The sequence below is a fragment of the Bombus huntii genome, chromosome 17 (assembly GCF_024542735.1).
Source record: "Bombus huntii isolate Logan2020A chromosome 17, iyBomHunt1.1, whole genome shotgun sequence".
NCBI lineage: Eukaryota > Metazoa > Arthropoda > Insecta > Hymenoptera > Apidae > Bombus > Bombus huntii.
In genome coordinates, this window is record NC_066254.1 from 1454843 (window position 1) to 1479588 (window position 24746).

Consider the following 24746-nt stretch of genomic DNA (forward strand, 5'->3'; position numbering starts at 1 on the left):
ATGATATTACCTACCCGACCCGAGCGTGCTATTGTTACATCGCAGACAATTTTTTTTCTATATAATACCTAATCTTACCCCCAGATCTATTTATAGTACTTAACGACTTAAGTACAAACCTCCTTATACCTGTACTGTATATTTTGTCAGTGTAGAGTAAAAAATTTAGTGTAGGAGTAAATATTCCATTTTCATTAAGTTTTGTGTTAAATTATTACTAAAATGCCTAAAAAAGTTACTAGATCTGATAGACAATCAACTGGTTCGAGATTATATCGACCTAGAAAAATTGTACCTCCGCATAAACGTAAATACGAAGGCACTTCAACAAGTAGCGCGTCAACGAAAAAAATAAAAATGACCGTTGAAGATCAAGTTACGAAGGATCGTGAAAAATATTGTAGGATAATTTACTTTTTATTAGTTTTTTCAACAATTGCTACGCTAGTGAAGAGGTAAGCCGATAAAATTTGCTTATGAACGTTGTATACCAAATTTTTTAGTGTTCAAAACTTTAAAGCGTTTTCCCCACAACTCACGTTTTCAAAGTCGGTGCCCCCGATTACTTCAAAACTACTCCACTGATCCTTTTGAAATTTTGAAGACTATTTCTGTACATAATTGTTTTTATTTTAAAATAACAAATTAGCCGCAAATTTTCGCACAAAATCGCGTTTTTCCCTTCAAAGTGTTCCAAAAAAGTGGAAAATCGAAATTTCGAAAAAACCTTCGCAGCGTTACCTGGGAAAAACTGTTACCTAACGAATGAACTTGAACTGTTTGATTTCTGATGATCCAGCACCAAGTTCTGAGGGGCACCGCAATTATACTTTTTTCCGAGACACGTCCGAATAATTGCTGCCATTGCCGTATTTTTTAATATTTCTCCGTGAAAATTTTATACAATATTCTTCGAATGTCATACTTTAATGTACTATTGGTTTTAAAAAAGAAATTTTAATTGTATCGTCAGAAAAAATTCACAAAAACATGTCTTTTTTTGTACGAATTAACCTTACCCCTCCCTTAAACACACCAATGATCAAAGAAGAGATCGGCAGGTACGCAGAAAAATCTATAGGATGACCGAGGTGCTCACAGGACATGGCGTGTTCGGCGAGTACCTAAGGAAAATCGAACGGGTGACGACGGACATCTACCACCACTGCGGGGAGTGCAGGGACACGGCGCAGCACACTCTGGAGCTTTGTTCGGCGTGGAAGCTGTCCTGCTATACCCTGCAGCATGTCATAGGCGAAAGATTGTCCCCTTCGGCGATTGTAGAAGCGATGTTGAGCGAGCCACAGGAATACGAAGCTGTCCGCCTCTTCTGCGAGCGAGTTATGCTTGCAAAGGAACGAACAGAAAGGGAGAGAAAGACAAACTCTCACCGTTGTAGGATAAGACGATGGAGGAGGATGGCAGTCAGGCGGCCTAGAGCCGCTTCATCACCGTCCCAACGGACCACGACTAGAAGGGGGGAGGAGGATAGCGCTAGAGGCAATGGCCCCCCCTAACGCCAAATTCAACAGTCAGAGAATTATTAGGACTGGCTCGAACAACAGGACGCGGGAAGAGGGTGCAACAGAAGATAATTCATAAGAGGTACCTGGAGCACTCCTGTCAAACGCGTAGGATGGTCATCGTGGAGTTTTAGTCGGTAGGAGTCCGACTCCTCCACTACTCTGCTGTTACCGATTATTAGCAGCAGCGGAGTGTCCATGAGGATTTCTCCACGTGCGAAAAAGAAGGGTACGGAGAAAAATACAAGGAAAGAACGGCAATACATCCAAACCAGCTGGCTGCTGAAGCGAGCAAAACTCTCATAGAAAGTAGACCAAAAAGAAAACACCCCACTGAAAGAAATAAAATAGTCAAATTCGAAGATGGTATCCCGCTGAGGGTAGGCATCCACATGTTATGAGGTGGTTGTTGATGAAGGTGCCCACAAGAAATACTCTTGATGTTCAACAAAAAAGGTTATTAAACTATTAACCATCAGCAGTCAACAAACCGTAGGGATATACATTAGACATATCGGCCTTACGCTTTGAAGGTATAGCGCTTTGTGTCGCGAAGCCGTTGCAACGTTCCGTGGTCGAGTGCCGCCACAGTTATTTAGCAATTAAGTTAGAAAAATTTATCGCCTGGGTCTCCGTGTGGCGTTGGCGAAACGCGCTGGGCCCGCCGCCTCCCTCCCCCCCTTCCCCCCCTGTGGGGTTCGAGCTTGGGCGCTTGGCGGCCCAGCGCCTCGGGGCCGCCAAGTAGTCCGGTAGGGGAACCGGACTGCCTGGCACGGCGGCTCCGGCGACGAGGCGCGGTGTGACAATGGTCACACACAGCTCCAACAGCGGTGGTATTAGGCGCGTGGGGGAGGCCCCGTGCGACGCTCACAGCGGTTCCCGGGCCTCTCGATCGCAGCCGGGAGGGTTATCGTGGAGGTTTTAGTCGGTTGGAGTCCGACACTACCACGCCGCTTTTCTCAGAAGCGGCCTGGCGTCCGTGCGGATTTCCTCCACGTAAAATATAAAAAAAAAGTTAGAAAAGTTTACCAAATGTCCAGCTGGACAAACTGTAAAATGCAAATTAAATAATAGAAAAGGAAAAAAATTCTAGCGGTGGTTTCCCGCTGGTTCCGTCAGAGTTCGACGGTTCAAGGTCATAGTAACAGCTCGCCGCATTGTCAAGACAATCAACGACGATCGGTTATTATTTTTCGTCTCGCAGCCACCGTTGGCATTTTCAAATTCGAACACCGAGGTAGTTTCAGCCGCTAAATTTTCAAAAATCTAGTTTCTTCAATGAGATGAGATGACAGTAGGCAGTGCTATAAATTGATGAGCCGCTGTCAGCTCGCGCACTTACAATCGCGAGGTCGCTGTGTACATACAAACCTGCCGTTAAGTACTATCTTTGGTGCGATGACGTAAATCTAGCCTAAAAACTTTTTAATTGTATGCGCTCGGCTTTTAATTAGCATAGGTTATTTTTAAATGAACTCTGGTCCCACATGCTGGACCGCGCGCCTATATTTTACCAAGTGTATTGTATAGCGATTACCTGCTTTGTATATTCTTTTCATCGGTTGTTATCTGTTCTTTGTGTCCATTTTCCTGTAATGTCTGTTTCTTTATTTCTAATCCCTGTGAACTCTGTGTAGGGCATTAATCTTGAGTGATGATTGCTTCGAAAATTCTGCTATTACGATTAAATTTTAATTTTGGTAGCTAAATGCATTAAAGATAGTTATGCGTAAAAGAGGCTAAGCGTTCAACGTCGATCAAATTTAAATATGTTGTGAAAATCATTATGAAGAACACTTTTTTTATGCACACGTCGCTCGACCTTAGTTTCCGAGATATAGGAAACGTAGAAAAACAGAGACTGAATATCGAAACATTCAGTAAATATTAATTAAATGCCCGCGATAACCTGAGTTCTTTAATTAAAAGATCAAACTTTCTTATTTTTTATTCGTGATGGTTGAAACTTTTACCAATATATATTTTTCCTCCTTATATTTTTATGATTAAAATGACACCAAAGACGATATAATTTGAAACATATTAGCTTACATAATAAATAATAATTAAATACATATCAATAAGTAACTATAATTCAAATTATATCATGTTTGGTCTCATATTAATCAGAAATGTCACACAAATACGTTAGTAGGAGTTTCATTTTTAAAAAGTCAACAATAAAAAAAAGTTTTGCTTTTGTATTAGTACTTCAGTACATTGTGACATCTGTCATTAACATCAGTATCTGACATTGGAGCATGTTACGCTACTCGATCGCGGCGGGATTTCGAGTTTTCCTGTGCGTCATAGAGCTAGCCCCCCCCCTCCCTCGGAATGCAGATAATAACACAGCAATTACCAAATGTCTCCTGTACTTGCAACAAATTACTACTACTGATACTATATCGAATCCTGTCTATACTTGCACGTTCATGGCAACGTTTGCGTCGGCATAGTGCAACCGCTTATCTATTGTTTCTATAAACACATCGCGATCGCCGGAAAACTGTCTGTATAACAAGTTAATTCGTCCACAAGGTACTTCAAAAAGATAGACTAGAAATACTTTTTAAAGGGCAATGATTGCAGTTAGGAATAAGAAGTTATCAAATGTGGATTAGTTCAAAAGTCGTGGAGAGATACTTTGTTTGAATACGCAAAGCTCATGTTACGTAGGAGACACAAGAAATCGCGAAATTAACAGATCACCGGTGATCTGCTCGCGTCTTAGTTCGAACGTTTCACAAGTAAGGTAAAAAATTTGAACTTCAGATATGGTAGTAAAATTTATTGCACGAATACAACAGAGTGACGGTTCAGAGTGTTATAACAAAAAAAGTGCTGAGTGCTGATTTGGGAGGGTTCTTATACTAAGGTTTGGTCCCTCTGAAGGAATTATCGTCGGGTGTATATCAGACACGGCTATTCTGTTACTATTTGGTTATTGTTTCGATGGTGTGGCATGCAGGATGTTTTGTCTGCCCTGTTACTGTTTCTGAGCGTGTGACACTCACAGAGGTTGACGCCCGCTATTTCAATCTACATAAGCCTAAACCTTGTTACAAGAAAATGAAAATATTTATTATCTGTATTGGATATGGATTATTTTTTTTACAATTCGACTGTCTTAGTGAACAAAATGATATTAATGTCCGGTGATAGCCAACTTCCTCACGACAGCCGGATTGGTCAGTATTTTTCATTTTTCTTTTGTTTACCATTTAATAGCGGCTGTCAACACATGTCAGATCTATGCGTCTAAAAGATCCTTTTTCCATTTTCAAAGTAGTTTCAGGTTAGTAAAAGAAAGAAAAAAATATTGAAATGTTTGTGCGCTATAGGAGTTGTTTGCAGGCTGCAGCGATGTGTTTTTAGAAGCAATAGTTAAGTAGACGTAGAATGCGAACACGTACGTTGCCATGGGCATGCATATATGGGCAAGGTTCAATGTGATAGTAGCAACAATCTTTTGCAAATATCTCGAAAACTAAGGCCGAGCGACGGTTATGTATAGGGAACAGTTCAGAATGTTGAACTTTTCAACAAATTTAGATTTCACTAAAATCTGACGTACAGCCTCATTTATGAATAATTACAGAATATCATTGTATCCTAAAAATTCTTCTAATTAATTTGCGTAAGCAATACCATACGTCATTCTTCATTTTATATTTCATTATTTATTATATGTTATTATTTATTATAATTCAACAATATCAAAAATATATTCTCAGCCGGGGAACCATTTCCATACTTTACTTTACTACGTATCGCATAATAATTGTGGCATAAATTATCGATACTTATACCAATTTATACTTACAGGTATAGGATAAATTATTCCGTTCTAGACTCAATTATGTTTTTGTCTTCCTTATTAACATCATAAATGTTAGTAATGAAAGAAGGTAATATAGATATTTATATCATTAATTTGCGCATACACATATCATGTAGCTAACATTAGATCACATTTATATTTATACATGTATTACTTTTTATATTTTATCAATTACATTGCAATTTACATTTATGTCATAGAAGTATAGTAGCATTCCGTGTAGAAATCTAAGTACTAAGTAAGTTTGTGTTACAATAGAATTAAATTCTAATTTTATTAAAGGACACATACATTGTACTTGCAACGCTTTGAGATGGATGCAAGCCTAGAATGAAAAAATTAACTTTCAAAATGGTATTCACGGTCATAATATATGAGTGTTTATTTGTTCTATGTATAAGTATTAGTAATGGTTCAATTAATTACATTCCTGTAGCTCGTGTAGGCTCTATACATTTCTCCATGCTGAAAATACAAAGAAAAATCATTTTATTTAGCAAATTTGTCAATTATTGATATTAATTATTGAATTATTGCTACTAGTACTGCATTCATTCTATCTAAAATTTCTTTTTTCACCAGTGAAAACAGTCCCAATACAATTACAACTAATGTAATTAACACATCGATAGAAAGTGAGTGATACATCTTCTGAGCAATCTACCCGAGAATCACAAAGGTTTATTCTAATAAGGTGTAACAGGTGTAACTCTTGGGGGGGGGGGGGGGGGGGGGGTAAGGTTAATTCATACAAAAAAAGACATGTTTTTGTGAATTTTTTCTGACGATACAATTAAAATTTCTTTTTTAAAACCAATAGTACATTAAAGTATGACATTAGAAGAATATTGTATAAAATTTTCACGGAGAAATATTAAAAAATACAGCAATGGCAGCAATTATTTGGACGTGTCTCGGAAAAAAGTATAATTGCGGTGCCCCTCAGAACTTGGTGCTGGATCATCAGAAATCAAAAAGTTCAAGTTCATTCGTTAGGCAATAGTTTTCCCCTATTAAACTACTACTGTAGTATCGGGTGAAGGGCCTAGGAAACGTCGAGCTAACTACAGACAATGTCGGGAGAGCCGAGGCGCTGTCGGCTCCATCAATGCATTACCGGGTCCTTCAGGTAAATAGCTTTACCGAAAAGACCTACGTGACCCTGGCTACGAGCGTCTGTAGAACACGTGTGCGGTGGGCCCAGGAAAAGACAATAGAGTGCTAAAACGGCCAGAGAGTCAGTCGAGGAGCAGAGTGCGAGTCGAGGAGCCGAGTGCGAGTTGAGCGGAAGCAGAGTTTGCGAGTGGCGTTGCCGAGAGAGTGTTGATTGCGTTTTGTAAAAGTCGAGTCGTTATCCAGTTATTTAGTTGCGCTGTTTTCTGTACGTTTGGTGTGAATAGTTCAGGTTGAACAACAATCGTCTTTTTCTGTCCGATTAACATCTCTAGTGTCCATTCCTTCTAAATACATTATATCACGATATTACACTACTGTACTACTTCTGTACATAAACTACTTCTGTACATAATTTGCGAGGTAACGCTGCGAAGGTTTTTTCGAAATTTCGATTTTCCACTTTTTTGGAACACTTTGAAGGGAAAAAACGCGATTTTGTGCGAAAATTTGTTATCTTAAAATAAAAATAATTAACAAATTTGAAAAAACTCTACAGCGTTACCTCGCAAATTATGTACAGAAGTAGTTTTCAAAATTTCAAAAGGATCGGTGCAGTAGTTTTGAAGTAATTGGGGGCATTGTGAATTGTGGGGAAAACGCTTTAAAGTTTTGAACACTAAAAAATCTGGTATACAACGTTCATAAGCAAATTTTATCGGCTTACCTCTTCACTAGCGTAGCAATTGTTGAAAAAACTAATAAAAAGTAAATTATCCTACAATATTTTTCACGATCCTTCGTAACTTGATCTTCAACGGTCATTTTTATTTTCTTCGTTGACGCGCTACTTGTTGAAGTGCCTTCGTATTTACGTTTATGCGGAGGTACAATTTTTCTAGGTCGATATAATCTCGAACCAGTTGATTGTCTATCAGATCTAGTAACTTTTTTAGGCATTTTAGTAATAATTTAACACAAAACTTAATGAAAATGGAATATTTACTCCTACACTAAATTTTTTACTCTACACTGACAAAATATACAGTACAGGTATAAGGAGGTTTGTACTTAAGTCGTTAAGTACTATAAATAGATCTGGGGGTAAGATTAGGTATTATATAGAAAAAAAAATTGTCTGCGATGTAACAATAGCACGCTCGGGTCGGGTAGGTAATATCATCCGACATGTATAAAAATATTCGTAACTTCGTCAATTTTGCTTCAATCGACTTGAAATTTTGACACAATATTCGTAAGATGTTATGCATTCAATTAAAAAAAATAAAAAAAAATGCCAAAAAAATTTTAAAACCTTACCCCCCCCCCCCTTAAGCTACTGCTGCTTTCTTCTCATTTATGAGCCATGGAAAAAAAATAGAACTACGGGCGCCGGGATTCGAACCCGGGTCACGAACGTTCGTAACCTAAGGTACTACCCACTGCACCTGTTATTCTCAGATAATTGTCTCAGATGAAAAGAAAAAATAAAATATAAAAAAATAAGTCTCAGATAAGTCTGTTAGATAATTGAAAGCTAATTACTTTCTATCATTGCAACAAATCTCTCATCAAGGATAAAGTAAATGTAAAACGTGATATTCCAATTGTACGAGGCATTGCTACATTGCTGTTGCATTCACCTGCGACTTAGACCAACTATCATAGACCAAATATTTGGTATTGTACCAAAGCTATCCGATAGCTAAACGAACCGATATTTATCCCGTTGAATAGCTCTTTGAAGTTTTTGCTAAAATTAGGAAATGCTGGCCAATGCAGGGAGGATACATTTTTCTTATTAGATTACAAATAAATCACGTTTTGTTATGTAAAATTAGAAGATATAAATAGACGAGCAACGACAAGAAAACGAAAGAATTGATTGCAATTCTTGTATTATCTATTACTATCTTAGTATTGACTAAGCTCAATATCCGGATGTATTTCTTAAAAGCGCAAAAAGTGTAATGGTTTGAATCTTTTCTCAATTTGTAATTAGTTAATAAGATAGAGTTACTTGTTTGGAAATTTATTTCGTTAAAATTTAAGGTAATATTGGGTGTAGTTCGTTAAATAATCACTCGGTGTTTAGGTCCACAATATATTTATTAATAAGTGCCTTCTTTTCACCGCGTATCGCTCTCGGTTTCGCTAGTCAATCTCGCTGCGCGGTTACAACACGACTTTCTCACTTCCTGGTTCGAACTCGACTGTCGATCAGATTCGATTCCTTTCTTTCTCTCGCCCTTCAATATCCCCACTATCCACGCGTTTGTTGCCACTGTCACGTCCGGCACACTTCAAGCCCGATGGAATGATGATGGAGATAAAGATGTGGCGGCACTCGGCGAAAATGTACATCGTCGAAGTGCCTAATGAGTCATCGATATCCCAACGGTCCTTCCGCCGAATGTTCTGGAAGAAGGCGTGCGTGGCAACGGTCGCGGATAGTGGGGATATTGAGGGGTGACGAAGAAAAAAAGAAACAGATGCAATCGAAAGTCAAATTGTAAGAGCTTCATCTTGGAAAGTCACGACTGAAGTTCAGAGCCAAATCGTAATTAGCGTAAACCAAGTGTTTAAAAATAAATTCTCTTTTTATTTTTTTATATTTTATTTTTTCTTTTCATCTGAGATTTTCTTTTTTTTTTATTTTACGTGACACCACGCACGCCTTCTTCTCGAACATTCGACGGAAAGACCGTTGGGATATTGATGGCTCATTAGGCATTTTGCTTCGGCGATATACATTGTTGTCGAGTGTCGCCACAAGTTTGTGTTCATTTGTAAATTATTCGTTGGTTATCAAGTTTGTTTAATGTAAATTTACAAGCACGAGCACAGTGTTTCATTATTTCACGGCAGTGTTGGTCAGAAGTTTATTTACATACGAAATAATAAATAAGTATACAATTTCACTTATAATAAGGGTAAAATTTTGTGTTTAAATAAAAGTCATTTAAACGATTGCAGAAATACATTGTTTCTTATTCTTCCCCATTTGCAAATTTTCTATTATTTGGGTTAAATTGGCAGACAAATAATAAACTTTCTTCTTGATTTTTAAAAACGAACAGTAAGCCTAAGGAATGCTTTAAGGAACACTTGTAATAAAAGATATTTGTTTAGTCTGAAGGACCTTAACTATGAAAATGTCAAGATTAGTCTATCCTTAAGACTATTGAGGCTACAAAGTAAAGGTTTTTTTTTTTTTTTTAATTATTTACATTTTACAATTTGTCCAGTAGGACATACAAAGTAAAGGTGTGTGGACATCTGGTGGCAATCTTAGCCGTTGAAAGGGGTCTAGGTAGAAAATCACCGAACGTAACATAATAAATAGACAGAAATAAATTGTTAATAACTACAAAAACAATTTTACTGTTTAGTTGGCTCTGTAATATTGATCGCTTCACGAACAAATGTGAAATAAAAGATTTTTTGTCAAGAAAGTATGACCGATTTGAAAGCGCCAAAAATTATGAAATAATTTTCATCCTATTTGCATTTTATTTAGGCACGTATGCAATAAAGTTTATATTAACCATTTATTTACGAAATAACATACTAAACACATCGCAACTTTCTCCAAAGTGGTGCAAAATTAAAAATACTACAAATATATTGCCTATTTCCATTTCTAATTTAATATTAATAACTGTAACGATTGTAGCGTGAGTTAACGACAATCTTGCTGCTATCGCCGGCCACTTAATAGCATTTTGTATATTATGGCTTGCAGCAGAAATGAAAAAATTAATTCAAGCGCAATACAGACGCACAATTGCAATTATAATTTACTGGAGTGGCGAAGACATTTTTTTCTGAATATCTGAATAGCCAGAAAATTAATTACGGATAAAAAACACCTATCTAACGCTTTTTCTTATTACTAGGTCTTTCAGGGTCGTTGTTAGGCAACACAGAGATTGTACAGGTTCTACGGGAAGATGTATCCGAGGTCACTCGTTTGGGACGTTGATAGCCTTGTTCTCCTTGGCCAGTTCCATCAGCTTCTCCAGAGAAAACTGGCGCGCTCTACCTCCTTGTATTTCACCGTTTGCTAACATCTTAAAAAGAAAATAATGCTTCACTAAGAATTGGATGGATGGAGAATTGATTGATGGAAATAGAGATCACGATCCATCAGTTAAGAATTCCGATTTTAGAAATTACAATTAAAAGTGGCTCAGTTATTTGCTTACGTCTGGTATTTTCACCATCTGGTCTATCCGATGTTCTGAACACCGTCGAATTAGCATAAGGATCACAGTCGATCAGAGAAAATATCGTCAAGATCTCATCTCACGCAAAATGTAGTCTACCGACACGGCCAGTGCCTCCAGGTTCACCAGTTTCACGATTTGGTCCAGCGATTTCTTCACTTTACACTCCAAAGATACGATAGTCCTTGATTGCTTCATTTTCGTGTCTCGTGTTTGCCATTTGAACAGCGGCATCGTGTCCTATAAAATTCTAATATTTCTTGGATTAAATTGAATATGTATATGTATATATCAATATGCTTACTTGCTCAATGGCACGCCACGTGCTTTCATAATTCATCGTGATGAATTACATCGTGTTCCAAGGTACATCTAATAGAAAGTTTGGAATTTTCTTCGTCCATTCACGCGGATGTATCAGCGGTTACCTGCCCAGTCAATTTTTTTACACTAGTGTAGAAAAATGATATAGAGCTAGTAGGTTTGATAACGGTATGATTGTTACAATATCGTTTGAAGCTCCGTCAATCTATGTTTATGCAATCACTATTTGTCACTAACTGACTTCGTTACAACGGTTCTTTTTTTAAATACGCTGAAAATACTCTATGACAACGTTGACAACACACACCCGATATCCCCCAAACAATCCGTCCACTATACTACACTATATTCCTACACTAGTTACGTATTGTGGCTATTGCATGATTCCATTTGATCGACGACTATCAGTATGAGGATAGACGGAATTTTGTTATAGCTACCTGAAAGAAAATCGTCGTCTACGTGGCAGAATACTCCTAATCTATATATTAGCTTGTCCGAAAAATGTCTTTCTTTCGAAAACATGCTTTTTTACAACAATGCACCTTCATACAGACGTGAAGCCAAGTCTGTGAAATGTCACGTTACGTACGTCGTACGTAATTCGACAAAATAATATAAAGCAAAAAACACTGTACGTCTATCTTCTCCTCATAAAACGAAAGAAACTTAACCTAATATTAGGTTGCCCGGAAAATGTCTTTCTTTCGCAAACGTGTTGTCTACGACAATGCACATTCATACAGACGTGAAGCCTAACAATAAGGAAATCTACAATATCAGTCGCCTAATGAACGCGATAGTAAAATTCGAACCACCGCTTGTGAAAAAGAAATAGTGCAATGCAAGAGATGCCAAAGGTACGGTCATACGCAGAAATACTACAACCATACTTTCCGCTGCGTTAAATGTGCAGGCACTCACTCCACTGACCAGTGCGCTAAATCATCGGGATCCCCAGCGAAATGCATCCACTGTCAAGGTGACCATCCTGCCAACTATAAAGGCTGATCAGCCTATAAAACTCTATACACAAACAGGTACCCTAAACTCAGAGCAAAAGAGGTAACCAACCAAACACCCAGCCCGCCGAAATTCACGACTACCCCAATCCCCTCAACCAACCAAACACCCAGTCCTACCAAATTCATTACCACCTCAACCTCCTATGCCCAAGCAGTACAAGGCATCCAAAATAATCCGAATAGCCAAAGGGATCTTTCTAAAAATAGCGTCCCCAATTCACCTAACACAGACAACGTCTCTAGGCGTGAAAAGCTAATAGAGAAACGAATCGGAGCAAATAAATAATTTACTATCGCTACTAACACTCATCATGGATAAATTAATACGCCCCGACGCAAAATAAAAATAAGGCGCATAGCTCTTTGGAATGCCAACGGTCTAGCGCAACACAAATTTGAACTCTTCCTAAAACACCAGCAAATCAACGTAATGCTGGTATCGGAAACCCACTTCACCGACAAAAACGAGTTCTGCTCGAGCAGTCGAGCTATGCGGACGTGAAATCTAGTGACTCCGACATTGTGCGACAAGAGTAGAGCAACAGAACCAATCAAGGATGGAAAAAATACCATCGATAGGAATACTAAACAAAGGAGAAACATACGCTATAAACAGGGCAGTAGACCAACAGAGCCCAAATAAAACGACAAGTGAAGTACAGGACTGCTCAAATACAAAAGAAACAGAGATGGAAATAATACAAAAAGACGACGTAAAGAGCAATACCAACAAGGATCTACCACAACATAACGAAAGCTGGAAGACTGTAACTCCCAGCAAAAAAAGAAAAATAAACACAAACACAAACGATAGGAGGACCACAGAAACAGAAAGACAACAATGGCTACAAGAAATTCCTACACAAAACTCCTTCAGCTCACTGACAGAAGAGATGGACACAGACCCTACAGAAAAACCAAGAACACACACTCCCAAGCCACCACCAATCTACATAGACGCTAAAATAATAGACCCCCTCATTGATCTGCTAAACAGCACGGCAGGAAAAGAAAACTATACTATCAAACAGCTCAAACTGGATCAGGTGAAAATACAAACTAATAACCCAGAAATCCACAGGAAAGTAACAAAAGCGCTAAAGGGAAAAAACGCTGGGTATCACACTTACCAACCCAAATCCGACAAAAGCTACAAAGCAGTAATCAGAGGTCTACACCCTAAAACAAATACAAACAAAATATGCGAGGAATTGGCCAAGATCGGACATCAGGTAAGAACGATCAACAATATAACCAGATTTGACACTAAGCAACCACTACCGCTATTCCTAATAGAGCTAGAACCTAAAAGTAACAACAAAGAAATATTTGCAATTAAAAAAATCTCAAAACAATAATCACAGTTGAGCCACCCAGACATAAAAAAGACATACCACAATGCTTGCGGTGTCAACAATATGGACACACAAAAAACTACTGCAACAGAAACCCGGCGTGGGTCAAATGCGCAGGAAAGCACCTAACAGTAAACTGCCCACACACGGGGAAAATAAATGACGTAAAATGTCACAATTGCGGTGGAAATCACCCAGCCGGCTACAAAGGCTGCGTAGTCAGAAAACAACTACAAAGCAAACTTTTCCCGCCGATTCGAAACAGGACACGCAACAATTTCCACACGCAACAGGACAACACAGAATCTATGTCAACACCAAATACACAGCATGTAATGAACAATAACCACACTAACATCAACACCGTTAGAAATCGAAGCTACGCGCAAGTAGTCAACCGGTCGTCACCCTTAGACAGTCAAGAACAGAACAACCACAGCAACGGTACAGAAATCAAAGAGTTAATAAAACATTCCATAAAAAACACCGAAATACTCATAAAAATTATAAGCGAACAAAACGAACTCCTCAGACAGCAAACAGCAGATAACAGTCGTGTTACAATTACTTACTAACATGATGGGCAAAAAATAAAAATAGACACGCTTAAAATAGCAGCCTGGAACTCTAATGGCCTACAACAAAGGACCCTAGAAACTAAAACATTCCTGTATCGCAATAACATCGATATACTACTCGTTTCAGAAACACACCTCACAATAAAAAGCTATATAAAAATACCGCACTACACCATATACGACACCAAGCATCCCTCAGGGAAAGCACATGGAGGGACGGCAGTAGTAATAAAAAACGACATTAAACATCGCCTACACAGCCAGGTCAGTAAGGAACATATACAAGCACCCACCGTTACTGTACAGACTAGCAGCAACCAACTGCAGTTGTCAGCAGTATACGTACCGCCGCGACACAAAATTACATCGCAAATGTGGGAAGAGTACTTTCCACACTTAGGTGACAAGTGCAGCTGGAGACTATAACTCAAAGCACACACTATGGGCATCAAGAATCATCACACCTCGAGGCAGAACCTTGGAAAAATACATTAGAAATAATAACCTCAATATATTATCCACAGGAAGACCGACATACTGGCCGACAGACCTGAGCAAAATACCTGACCTGCTAGATTTTGCAGTTACAAAGGGACTAAACGCAAATAAACTAAACATAGCACCCAGCCTCGAGCTTACCTCCGACCATACGCTCATAATAATTACATACGGAAACAAACCATTACAGCAGCACAGAGACGCGATGCAATAAAACCACTAAATGGCAAATATTCAAAGAAATAATAGAGAGCAAAATCAGCTGCAACATCTCACTGAAAACACCTGAAAACATCGATCAAGCAGTAACAACATTCACAGAAACTATCCAAGAAGCAGCAAGGGCAACCACTATACCTGAAACAACCAACAGACAAACAAAAACAGTTCCACTAGACATCCTCAAAAGAATTAGAGAAAAAAGAAAAGCGAAAGCAAAATGGCAAAGACACAGAACAAAAGAAAACAAAAAACACCTAAACAAACTCGCAAAAGAAATAAAAAAACAAAATAAAAGAGCACAACAACAACGAGTTCACAAAGTTCATCGAGTCACTATCTCCTCACGAAAACTACAACTACTCCCTATGGAAAGCCACATAAAAAATAAAGAAGACAATAAAAATGGTACCAGCAATCAGAAGAGCAGATAACACATGGGCAAGAAGCAACGAAGAGCAAGCTGAAGAATTTTCCAACCACCTATGCAACACATTTACCCCACATAACATCAACAACAGCAACCACAATAGTCATACGGACGAGGATGCGCTAACCACTAGTACACCAACTGACAATCACTACACCATACCCGAAGTAACAGCACAAGAAATCAGAAACATAATTGAGAAAACAAAAAATAATAAAGCACCAGGAATCAGCTTAATTAACGGCAAAATCTTGAAAAACCTTCCGCCAAAAGCGATAAGACAAATCACAATAATAGTTAACGCAATACTAAGAATACAATACTTTCCAAAAACTTGGAAACTGGCACAAATCATAATGATACCCAAACCAGGCAAGGACCTACACGAGATCAAATCCTACCGACCAATCTCATTACTTCCGGTGTTCTCTAAGATACTAGAGAAAGTAATTTACGACCGAATAAAATCTATAACACAAACGAATCAACTAATACCGGATCACCAATTCGGATTCAGAAACAAACACTCCATAACAGAACAAACGCACAGACTCGTCAATGAAATCATACAGGAGCTGCAAACAAAACAATACTGCACGGCACTCTTTATGGACATCGAAAAAGCATTCGATAAAATAAACCACACTAGCCTACTCCAATCAATCAGGAAACAGTTCCCGGAGCAGATATACCAATTAATCAAATCATACTTAAGCAGCAGCACCTTCATAGTAAAAATCAAAGACATATACTCTGAAGTTAAAGAAATCAAGGCAGGAGTTCCGCAAGGAAGCGTCCTAGAATAAAAAGAAGACTAAAAAGGAAACACCCAACAGATCTCACAAAGGACATAACCTAACAAACACGTACTATCAGAGATGATTAAAGAAATAAATCAATCAAATTCGAAGATGGTATCCCACAGGGGGTAGCCACCCACATGTTATAATACTATATCACTAAGCTATAATATTTTACCAAATGTCCCACTGGACAAATTGTAAAATCAAAATAAATAAATAAAAAAAAAAAAAAAAGAAAAAAACCTTCTTTGCCAACGAAGATATAATTAAAACAGAAATTAAAGCGGAGCTGGTTAAAATCTGATAAGTTTTGATTCACGTTGAGGCACGCTAATTTTCTGAAGGAAACCTTGGTTCTTTCATACCAGGAAGTTCGGTTTCATATTTTTATACAGCGTTGATAAACGATAGCTTCTCGTATAAGAGCGACGAGGATAGACGATAATTTTTTCTTTGCTTCGCTGTTGACACTTACAAATTACAGACGATAGTAATTGGTCAATGAATGTTGGGAAATTCTGTGAAGATGAAATACTCAAATTATACTTATATGGAGAAAGGTGCAGCAAAATGGCGCCTATATAACTCAAGAAACACATGTAAGAAACGAACATAAAATGAAATATTAATCGAAACGAGCTGTTCAATTCAATTCCTGAATTGAGACAATTCAGATCCTGTTGTTGTTTTGCTTCGGAGTATCAAGACCGTTAGGTCACAAGTATTGCAAGGAGTAACGAACTCCGAGTAAAACAATGTCGCCGCTACTTACAGCCGTCAAACGCAGTCGAGTTATAAATAAACAGTAGAAATAAACAGACGCAATCACGAGCGATGGAGTTCATCGAACAGAGTCGAAGCATTTTGACGCATAAACAAGCATCGCAGTGATCTACGAAGTTTCTCTGAGTGTCTAACGAGCATTTATTCCGTGGCTTAAAATTGTACCAGCGGACTCGCAATTTATCCGTAATTAATTATTCAATTGAAAATATATTTAACGGATTGTCTTCGTTATTTCGCTACATCAGAAACAGACTTATCCTCCACAGAACTTACCAGGCGACCCAGTATACCGTCTGTTTGTGAAGAGCTGTCGATTTCGAATAGGACAGAATTTTTGATAAGATATATTCGAAGGATGTGTTGGAAGGAGACGTCAATTTCTCCCTTGAAAATATGGAGAATAAAAGCCACGAGGAGATTAGAATTTAGCTCGAGAATAAATCAAATCGCAGCTTAGCTTGTAATACAAATAATTGTTCACAGCAGCGGCTGAATGCCTTTTGTACTTTAAATTTGAATAGAAATGAAATAAAATAAAAAAAGGTATTTCAATACTTAACGACCTCATAACGAGATTGCAACGTAAAAATTGTTGGTGGCAGAAAGTAGAATTCCCACATCTCACGAGAATTCTCTGGCCGGCTAGCGATCCAACGGCAACTTCACGATTACTGTTTCTCTTGGGGACGGGCCGACGTTCACCAGACATCCTGCCCGCCTCAATATAATCCGCTGGGCGACACGATGTCTCAGCAATTGGTCCACTAGGTCGCGCACGCCTGGCAGACGGGCCTTTCTGGCAAACATCTTCGCAAACTTTCGTGGCATCAACCGAATCGAACTGAGTAGATCTGATGCTTTTCTATCCTTCAGTCGGTTAAAAAGACGTTGTAACCTATTGCGTTTTGTTGCAAAAGAATGTCTCTGTCTCAAAAACTAGTATTTTCGAAATGTGTTAGCACAGCGATGAGCATATCTGGTGTTAGATTTTTGACCTTCGGATGGCACGCCATGGGCTGCGCAAACATCTCCCAACTGAGCGTTTTACATTCTTTAAAACGAAAGATGAAATCTTTGGAAAAGGGAATATAATAAAATATCTGCTTCTAAAGCGTGTAGGCCAAATAATAGGGAATTTTTGTTTTCAGATTTATTCTTTTAGATGTTTTTCTCAGATTAGATTTGGTCGATTTGGAAAATCATTTATCATGAGGAGAGGGGGAGGCTGATTGAAAAAGGTTTGATATAACAAAAAGGAATTATGCGTATCCCAATAAATATATTTTAGATAACAATTAGGCACCCTTGACTATAATAATTAGAATTTAGGATCTAACTTTTTAATAACGGATGTAACCTTTTTAATAGCTAACATCAAATCATCGTCTGTAATTTCGAAAGAAAATACAAACCTGATAAGTGAATCGGTCAATCCCAAACACTTGACGACAACGTGTTCGTTCTCGGCATCATCAAATTCTAGCAAACAATGAATGAACTTCGTTGTGTCAATGGTATCAGATTCGATGTTCAGGAAAACAATATTTGTCTGTACAGTACTCAAATCAATCGAAAATATAGACGACTGGATTTCATTTAGCGCAGATGCAAAAGCGTAAGCCCTTCTATGATCGTGAACTAATTTGGGGATATTTTCAAGAGCTACAAGCCCAGCTGCAGCAAGAATACCAACTTGTCTCATGTCCCCACCAAGTACTTTCCTGATTCTCCTTGCACTAGTGATAAAATCTTTAGTTCCACACAGAAGAGAACCTACAGGAGCACCTGAATTAAAATAAATATGTTTTAAATTAAAAATAGCTTTACGATTTTGTTTATAATTCAAATTTTGCTTATCTTAATGCAATAATATATAATATAATTTCATTATAATATGATATAATATAATATAATATAACCTCAATTTTCGTTTGTGATATGTGATGTATTTCATGGAAACGCGTTTTATACTACACTACATATAGTGATTTGATTTATTTAACACTTTGAATGCCATGCCAGTTTTACAAGAGTTTGGCCGTGGCGCCACGATGAATATTTTATTATCCGATACATATAATGCTGAAATATTACCTACAAGAGGTATGTTATGATGTATAATCATCATTAATGTAGTATCGTGGACGAAAAGCCTAAGAGATATCGGGCGAACTATAAACAATGTCGCGAGAAAGTCGAAGTACCGACAGGCCCAACGATGTATCGTCGGTCCTTCGATCGAATAGTTATGCCGAAAAGGCCTACATGACTCTGGCCACGAGCGGTTGCGGAGCACGTGCGTGGTGGGTCTAAGAAAATAGACAAAGGGACGCTAAGGGAAAAAGACGAATTAACAATGAGTGTTGGTCGAGAAGCAGAGTTTGCGAGTGGCGTTGCCGAGAAAGTGTTGATTGCATTTTGTGAAAGTCGAGTCGTTATCTAATTATTTAGTTGTGCTGTTTTCTGTACGTTTGGTGTGAATAGTTCAGGTTGAACAACAATTAACATCCGATTAACATCTGTATCATCCATTCCTTGTAAATATATTATATCACGATACTACATTAATGAATTTATCTCACTGAACCCACTGCGTCGACATCTCGCGACCACGGCCGTTCGAGGGTGGACCACCAGGCCCCCGGACGCGTTTCCACGCCTGGCGATGGTACAGGAGACAGGAGAAGAACAACAGGAGGACAACAGGAGGACAACCGGAGGACAGCAGGATGGAGACCGCGGAGGAGTCTCCGAGGAGGGTGACGAGACGTTCGCTGAGAGCCGCGGACAGGTCGGAGTGCGTCTTTCTCGCACCGGCCATGTTGGACGATGGCACGTCACCGATGGCGGGGGGATCGCGGGCGCGAGAGAGGTCCGACGACGAGGAGTCGGTCGCCTCGATCACCTCGCGCTCGGCTTCGGCGGCATCCAGGGGGAAGAAGAGGAGAATAGCAGTCACAACCCCGGAGGTGTCCGAAGAGTTAGAGGCGCAGATGAGGACGAGCTCCCCGGCGGACATCAGCGCGGGCCTGACGATGCACGCGTCCGAGATAATGCACGTTGCGACAACGTCGTCAAACCTCAAGGGGACCTACATCAGATCCCTGAAGAACGCGGCGAGTTACATCACCACCGCCTGGAACACGGAATCCTCGAGGAGGACGAGGCCAGCGCGAGACACCGACAACGTAGACACGAGACTGTCCGTGCTGGAAGAGGAGAACGCAGCCCTCCGCCAGGAACTGAGGAGACTGGCTGCTCGCGACCACGAGTGCCCGCGATGCACCGACGCGACGCCCGAATACGACCGTCCTCCGCGGGAAGGCAGAAACGACAGGACGCGTCTAGACGCCCTGGAAAGAGTAGTCCGAGAACTAGGACCCTCCATTCTCAGGACCGTAGAGGAACGATTCGGGGGCACACGATGGCAACACACTCCCGAAGCACGACCACAATAGTAAGTGTATAGCACAATAGTAAGTGTATAATAAATGGATTTCCCTATTTGGGAAAAGATGAGAAGAGAGAAAATTCAATTCCATTTGGAGAATTCGTTGCTCTGAAGCTGATGGAACCATTCAGGATGTGGAAGGAACCTAACAACAGATAATTTTTTTACGAGTGCATCACTGGCTACAAAGCTACTCGCAAAAAAAACTACAATCGTTGGAACAATCCGTGAAAATAAACGGGAACTGCCAAAGATAGTCAAAGATCGAAAGGACAAAATGTTTTCAAGCAAATGTTATATTTCGAATCAAATTTCCTTTGCGGTGTATAAATGCAAACCAACAAAAAAAGTGTTTATGCTGAATTCCATGCATAAAGCGATAGAAATTGAAAAAAAGCAATAAACGTATACCGGAAACGATTAGATTTTATAATGATACAAAATTTGGAATGGAAGTTGTAAACCAGATGGCAAGGAAACACATCGTGAAGTCAAAATCTTGTAGGTGGCCCCTCCAAGTATTTTTTAACATTTTGGACCTACCTGGAATAAATGCCTGGATTTTGTATAAAGAAACAACAGGTGAAAATATTTCAAGACAGGAAGTTTTATTCCAATTAGCTACAGAGCTCGCTGTTGAGTATACAGAATCGTGGGAAGAAAATCATGCTATAAAACTATCAACAAGTTCAGATACATTATCACGAAAAACTTGACAAGTGAGAAATTGTAAAGGTTACAAAACTACGAAAATCTGTCCAACATGCGGGAAATATGTATGTGACAAATGTACATTTGATAATAAGATAATTTGTTAAAAAATGCAGCGAAGTTGAATAAGATATCTCTATATAAATTAAAGTGTAATTTTATTTAAGCCTAGAATTGAAATTAATTAAAAGTAAATTTGGACGAAATTTCCTGACAGATCATCATTTTATATAGGAATAGGTAATACGAAATGTTGGTAGGTTTAGTGTTAACATGTCAATGTAAAAAGAAGGTAATCGTAGGAGCATTACGAAGCATTGATTGAAAACGAAAACAGTAAAATAACTTCATTACACTTCACAGATTTTCCATCTTTCAAACAATTAAAATCTCTTTACCGGGTTCCTATTCTTAGATCAGTCGCCTCCTTAATCAATATAAAGTTGTCAGAGTAAAATGTAATTAGTACGTGTTAATTCAGTGCATACCCAAGTATGACTATTAAGTGCATAATACACTGTAATAAAAAGAAAGTTAATAGTTCTGTTACGTCTCAAACTTCCTGTTTTCCCTATAATCTGAGTTGTGACTTGTGAATTTACGTGACACTGCCGTCGTCCGGTAATAGTTGCTGTCCAATGCATCCACCGGTAGAATCGCGATGAGATTGAGCAAAAATGAGACGAGTGAATGGAAAGGGTTCATGCACGATGCAAACATGTAGATGTATCGAACTCGATGACTTGTGCATATTATGCAGAAGTAAGTTACCAAACAAAAGCTGAACCCGCAGTCCGACGACGAAAAAAGGGCTAGGACTATAAATCGCTGAAGAACTGATGAACGCCATGAAAAGGATTGACTCAAGGAAAGAAGATAGCGTCATCTGGTGACCCTGATATACTACGAAGGTCCTAGCGGAGCAGCGACCCAGACAGCACTATCCAATAAAATCAATAGATCTGGAAATCTTCCGGCCGTATGGAAGGTGGCAAGGGTGGTCTACTAGCGGAACCGGGAAAGAATCCGTTACTTCCGTCATCCTACAGACCCATTAGTATCTTACCAGCATTGAGCAAGATGTGGAAACACACCTTTATGATGCCCATCGAAAGGAACAGGGAGAGACGTATCTAGCGACTCCTACCATGTGGAACAGTTTGGATACAGAGAAAAGAGGAGCACGATTGAGACGTCCTTGGTAGAGTTTTGTTGGATTGCGGATTCATGTTGGAAACGGAGCCTGATGTGCGTTCTTGTCGCCTAGGACGTCTGAAACGCCTTCTACACTTTAAGATGAAAGAAGATTATATAAGTAATCGATGCATTTTATTACATGACTACCTTCGGACAGAAGAATTTTAGCTTATTGCGGCGACAGTATAGTCAGAACACATATACACACAGGAGTCCCAAAGGGATCGATCGTACAGGGTCCATTGCTGCTGAATAACTTTTACGACGGCCTGCACCATATAAAGGACTTGGACGGCATAGCTTTCGATGACTTGGCCGTAGTTATTACGATGAGAAAGCTGCAAGACATCGATGATAGGATTTGGGAAGCCACGAAGGTCATCACAGAATGGTGCGCGGACACGGGCCCTTATCGGGCCCAAGGTAATACTGAAATTATACTGTTGACAGGGAAGCGCGTCCCGAGAATGATGAAATAATTTGACGACGCCAAACCAAAAGCGCAGTGAAATATTCTGATATTTCATTGGACAACGCTAGGACGTATCCTCTTCATTCCGGGCAGGTGTGCGGCAAGGCAGAGGCGTTCGTTAGGGTCATTAGAAACCTGTTGTCGAACGTAAACGGTCCCAACAGCTCCATTGGGATGCTGTACTATAGGTGGTATGGAGATGGGAGTCGGTGGTACTTTACGCTGCACCAATATGGGCATCTGCGCTGAGCTATCAAGAAAATAGCTAACATAAAGTGACACACGCGGTCCTATGCGTGGTGACCGACAGTATGCCCATACCTATTAAGGCCAGGCTGCGGGAGAAAAAATAACCATTTAAGGGGGGGGTAAGGTTAATTCGAACAAAAAAAGGCATGTATTTGCGAATTTTTTCTGACGATACAATTAAAATTTCTTTTTTAAAACCAATAGCACATTAAAATGTGCCATACGAGGAATATTGTGTAAAATTTTCACGGAGAAATATTAAAAAATACGGCAATGGCAGCAATTATTCGGACATGTCTCGGAAAAAAGTATAATTGCGGTGCCCCTCAGAACTTGGTGCAGGATTATCAGAAGTCAAAAAGTTAAAGTTCATTCGTTAGGCAATAGTTTTCCCCAGCTAACGCTGCGAAGATTTTTTCGAAATTTCAATCTGTCACTTTTTTGGAACACTTTGAAGGGAAAAACGCGATTTTGTGCGAAAATTTGCGGCTAATTTGTTATTTTAAAATAAAAATAATTAACAAATTTGAAAAACCTCTACAGCGTTACCTTGTAAGTCATGTATAGAAATAGTCTTCAAAATTTCAAAAGGATCAGTGGAGTAGTTTTGAAGTAATCGGGGGCACCAACTTTGAAAACGTGAGTTGTGGGGAAAACGCTTTAAAGTTTTGAACACTAAAAAATTTGGTATACAACGTTCATAAGCAAATTTTATCGGCTTACCTCTTCACTAGTGTAGCAATTGTTGAAAAAACTAATAAAAAGTAAATTATCCTACAATATTTTTCACGATCCTTCGTAACTTGATCTTAAACGGTCATTTTTATTTTTTTCGTTGACGCGCTACTTGTTGAAGTGCCTCCGTATTTACGTTTATGCGGAGGTACAATTTTTCTAGGTCGATATAATCTCGAACCAGTTGATTGTCCATCAGATCTAGTAACTTTTTTAGGCATTTTAGTAATAATTTAACACAAAACGTAATGAAAATGGAATATTTACTCCTACACTAAATTTTTTACTCTACACTGACAAAATGTACAGTACAGGTATAAGGAGATTTGTACTTAAGTCGTTAAGTACTATAAATAGATCTGGGTGTAAGATGAGGTATTATATAGAGAAAAAAATGTCTGCGAAGTAACAATAGCATGCTCGGGTCGGGTAGGTAATATCATCCGACATGTATAAAAATACTCGTAACTTCGTCAATTTTGCTCCAATCGACTTGAAATTATGGCACAGGATTTTTAAGATGTTATGCATTCAATTAAAAAAAAAAATAAAAAAGAATGCAAAAAAGATTTTTAAACCTTACCCCCCCCCCCCCCCCCCTTAAGAAGAGTTTTGCCGCGCACAGGAGACAATATACACAGGGTAAATAAGAAGAATATCTGATCGAAGTCGGCTGTGTTAACTTTAATCAAGAGGCGGGGAATTGGTGGAGAACTGAATGTGCCTTATATAAAATTTCATTTAAATTAACTTCTGTCAAATTTGCACGTCGTTATTCTTGTATTATCTACTGTTGATAAATGATAAATATGCATATGCACACAGTTCGTACATTGTTCGAACGACTTCTCACCCCATTTATAAGGGATTAATGTATGTTCTAGAAATTAATACAAAGCATTCGTAATGCATGCGTTAAAATTAAGGGGAATTAGTAAGTAATTCGTAATAATGTAATGAAGTTAGAATTATAAATAAACACAAGATTGGTATCTGTAAAAAATTCAATGTAGTTCATGTTGGAATATATTCAATTTTCTATACGTGTCAATCTTGCGTTTATAAGAAAGACCAACACCTTGAGTTGGAAGTAATGTAAATTTACAATCAGTATATTTCTACGTTATATCCATGCGAAGAGGTAATAGCTCGCCGCTATTTAGCCTTACAATAATTTATCACTGAGCGTGCGTGTATAAATGTT

General features: G+C 38.8%; 1 protein-coding gene and 1 long non-coding RNA gene across 6 annotated transcripts in view; one reads left to right on the forward strand and one right to left on the reverse strand.

Moving 5' to 3' along the window:
- The first annotated feature begins 7138 nt into the window (after positions 1–7138).
- Positions 7139–24101, forward strand: LOC126875045 (uncharacterized). The gene is made up of 2 exons (XR_007693227.1): positions 7139–7594; positions 23918–24101. It is a non-coding gene; the product is annotated as an uncharacterized LOC126875045 (long non-coding RNA).
- The window catches only part of LOC126874988 (L-allo-threonine aldolase), a 51857-nt gene continuing 45097 nt past the window's right edge, over positions 17987–24746 (reverse strand). For all 5 annotated transcript variants that reach the window (XM_050637589.1, XM_050637590.1, XM_050637591.1 and 2 more), the window contains one exon: positions 17987–18512. In XM_050637589.1, coding sequence (XP_050493546.1) covers positions 18046–18512 — 467 coding nt within the window. In that variant the 3' untranslated portion in view covers positions 17987–18045. The remainder of the gene's footprint in view (positions 18513–24746) is intronic.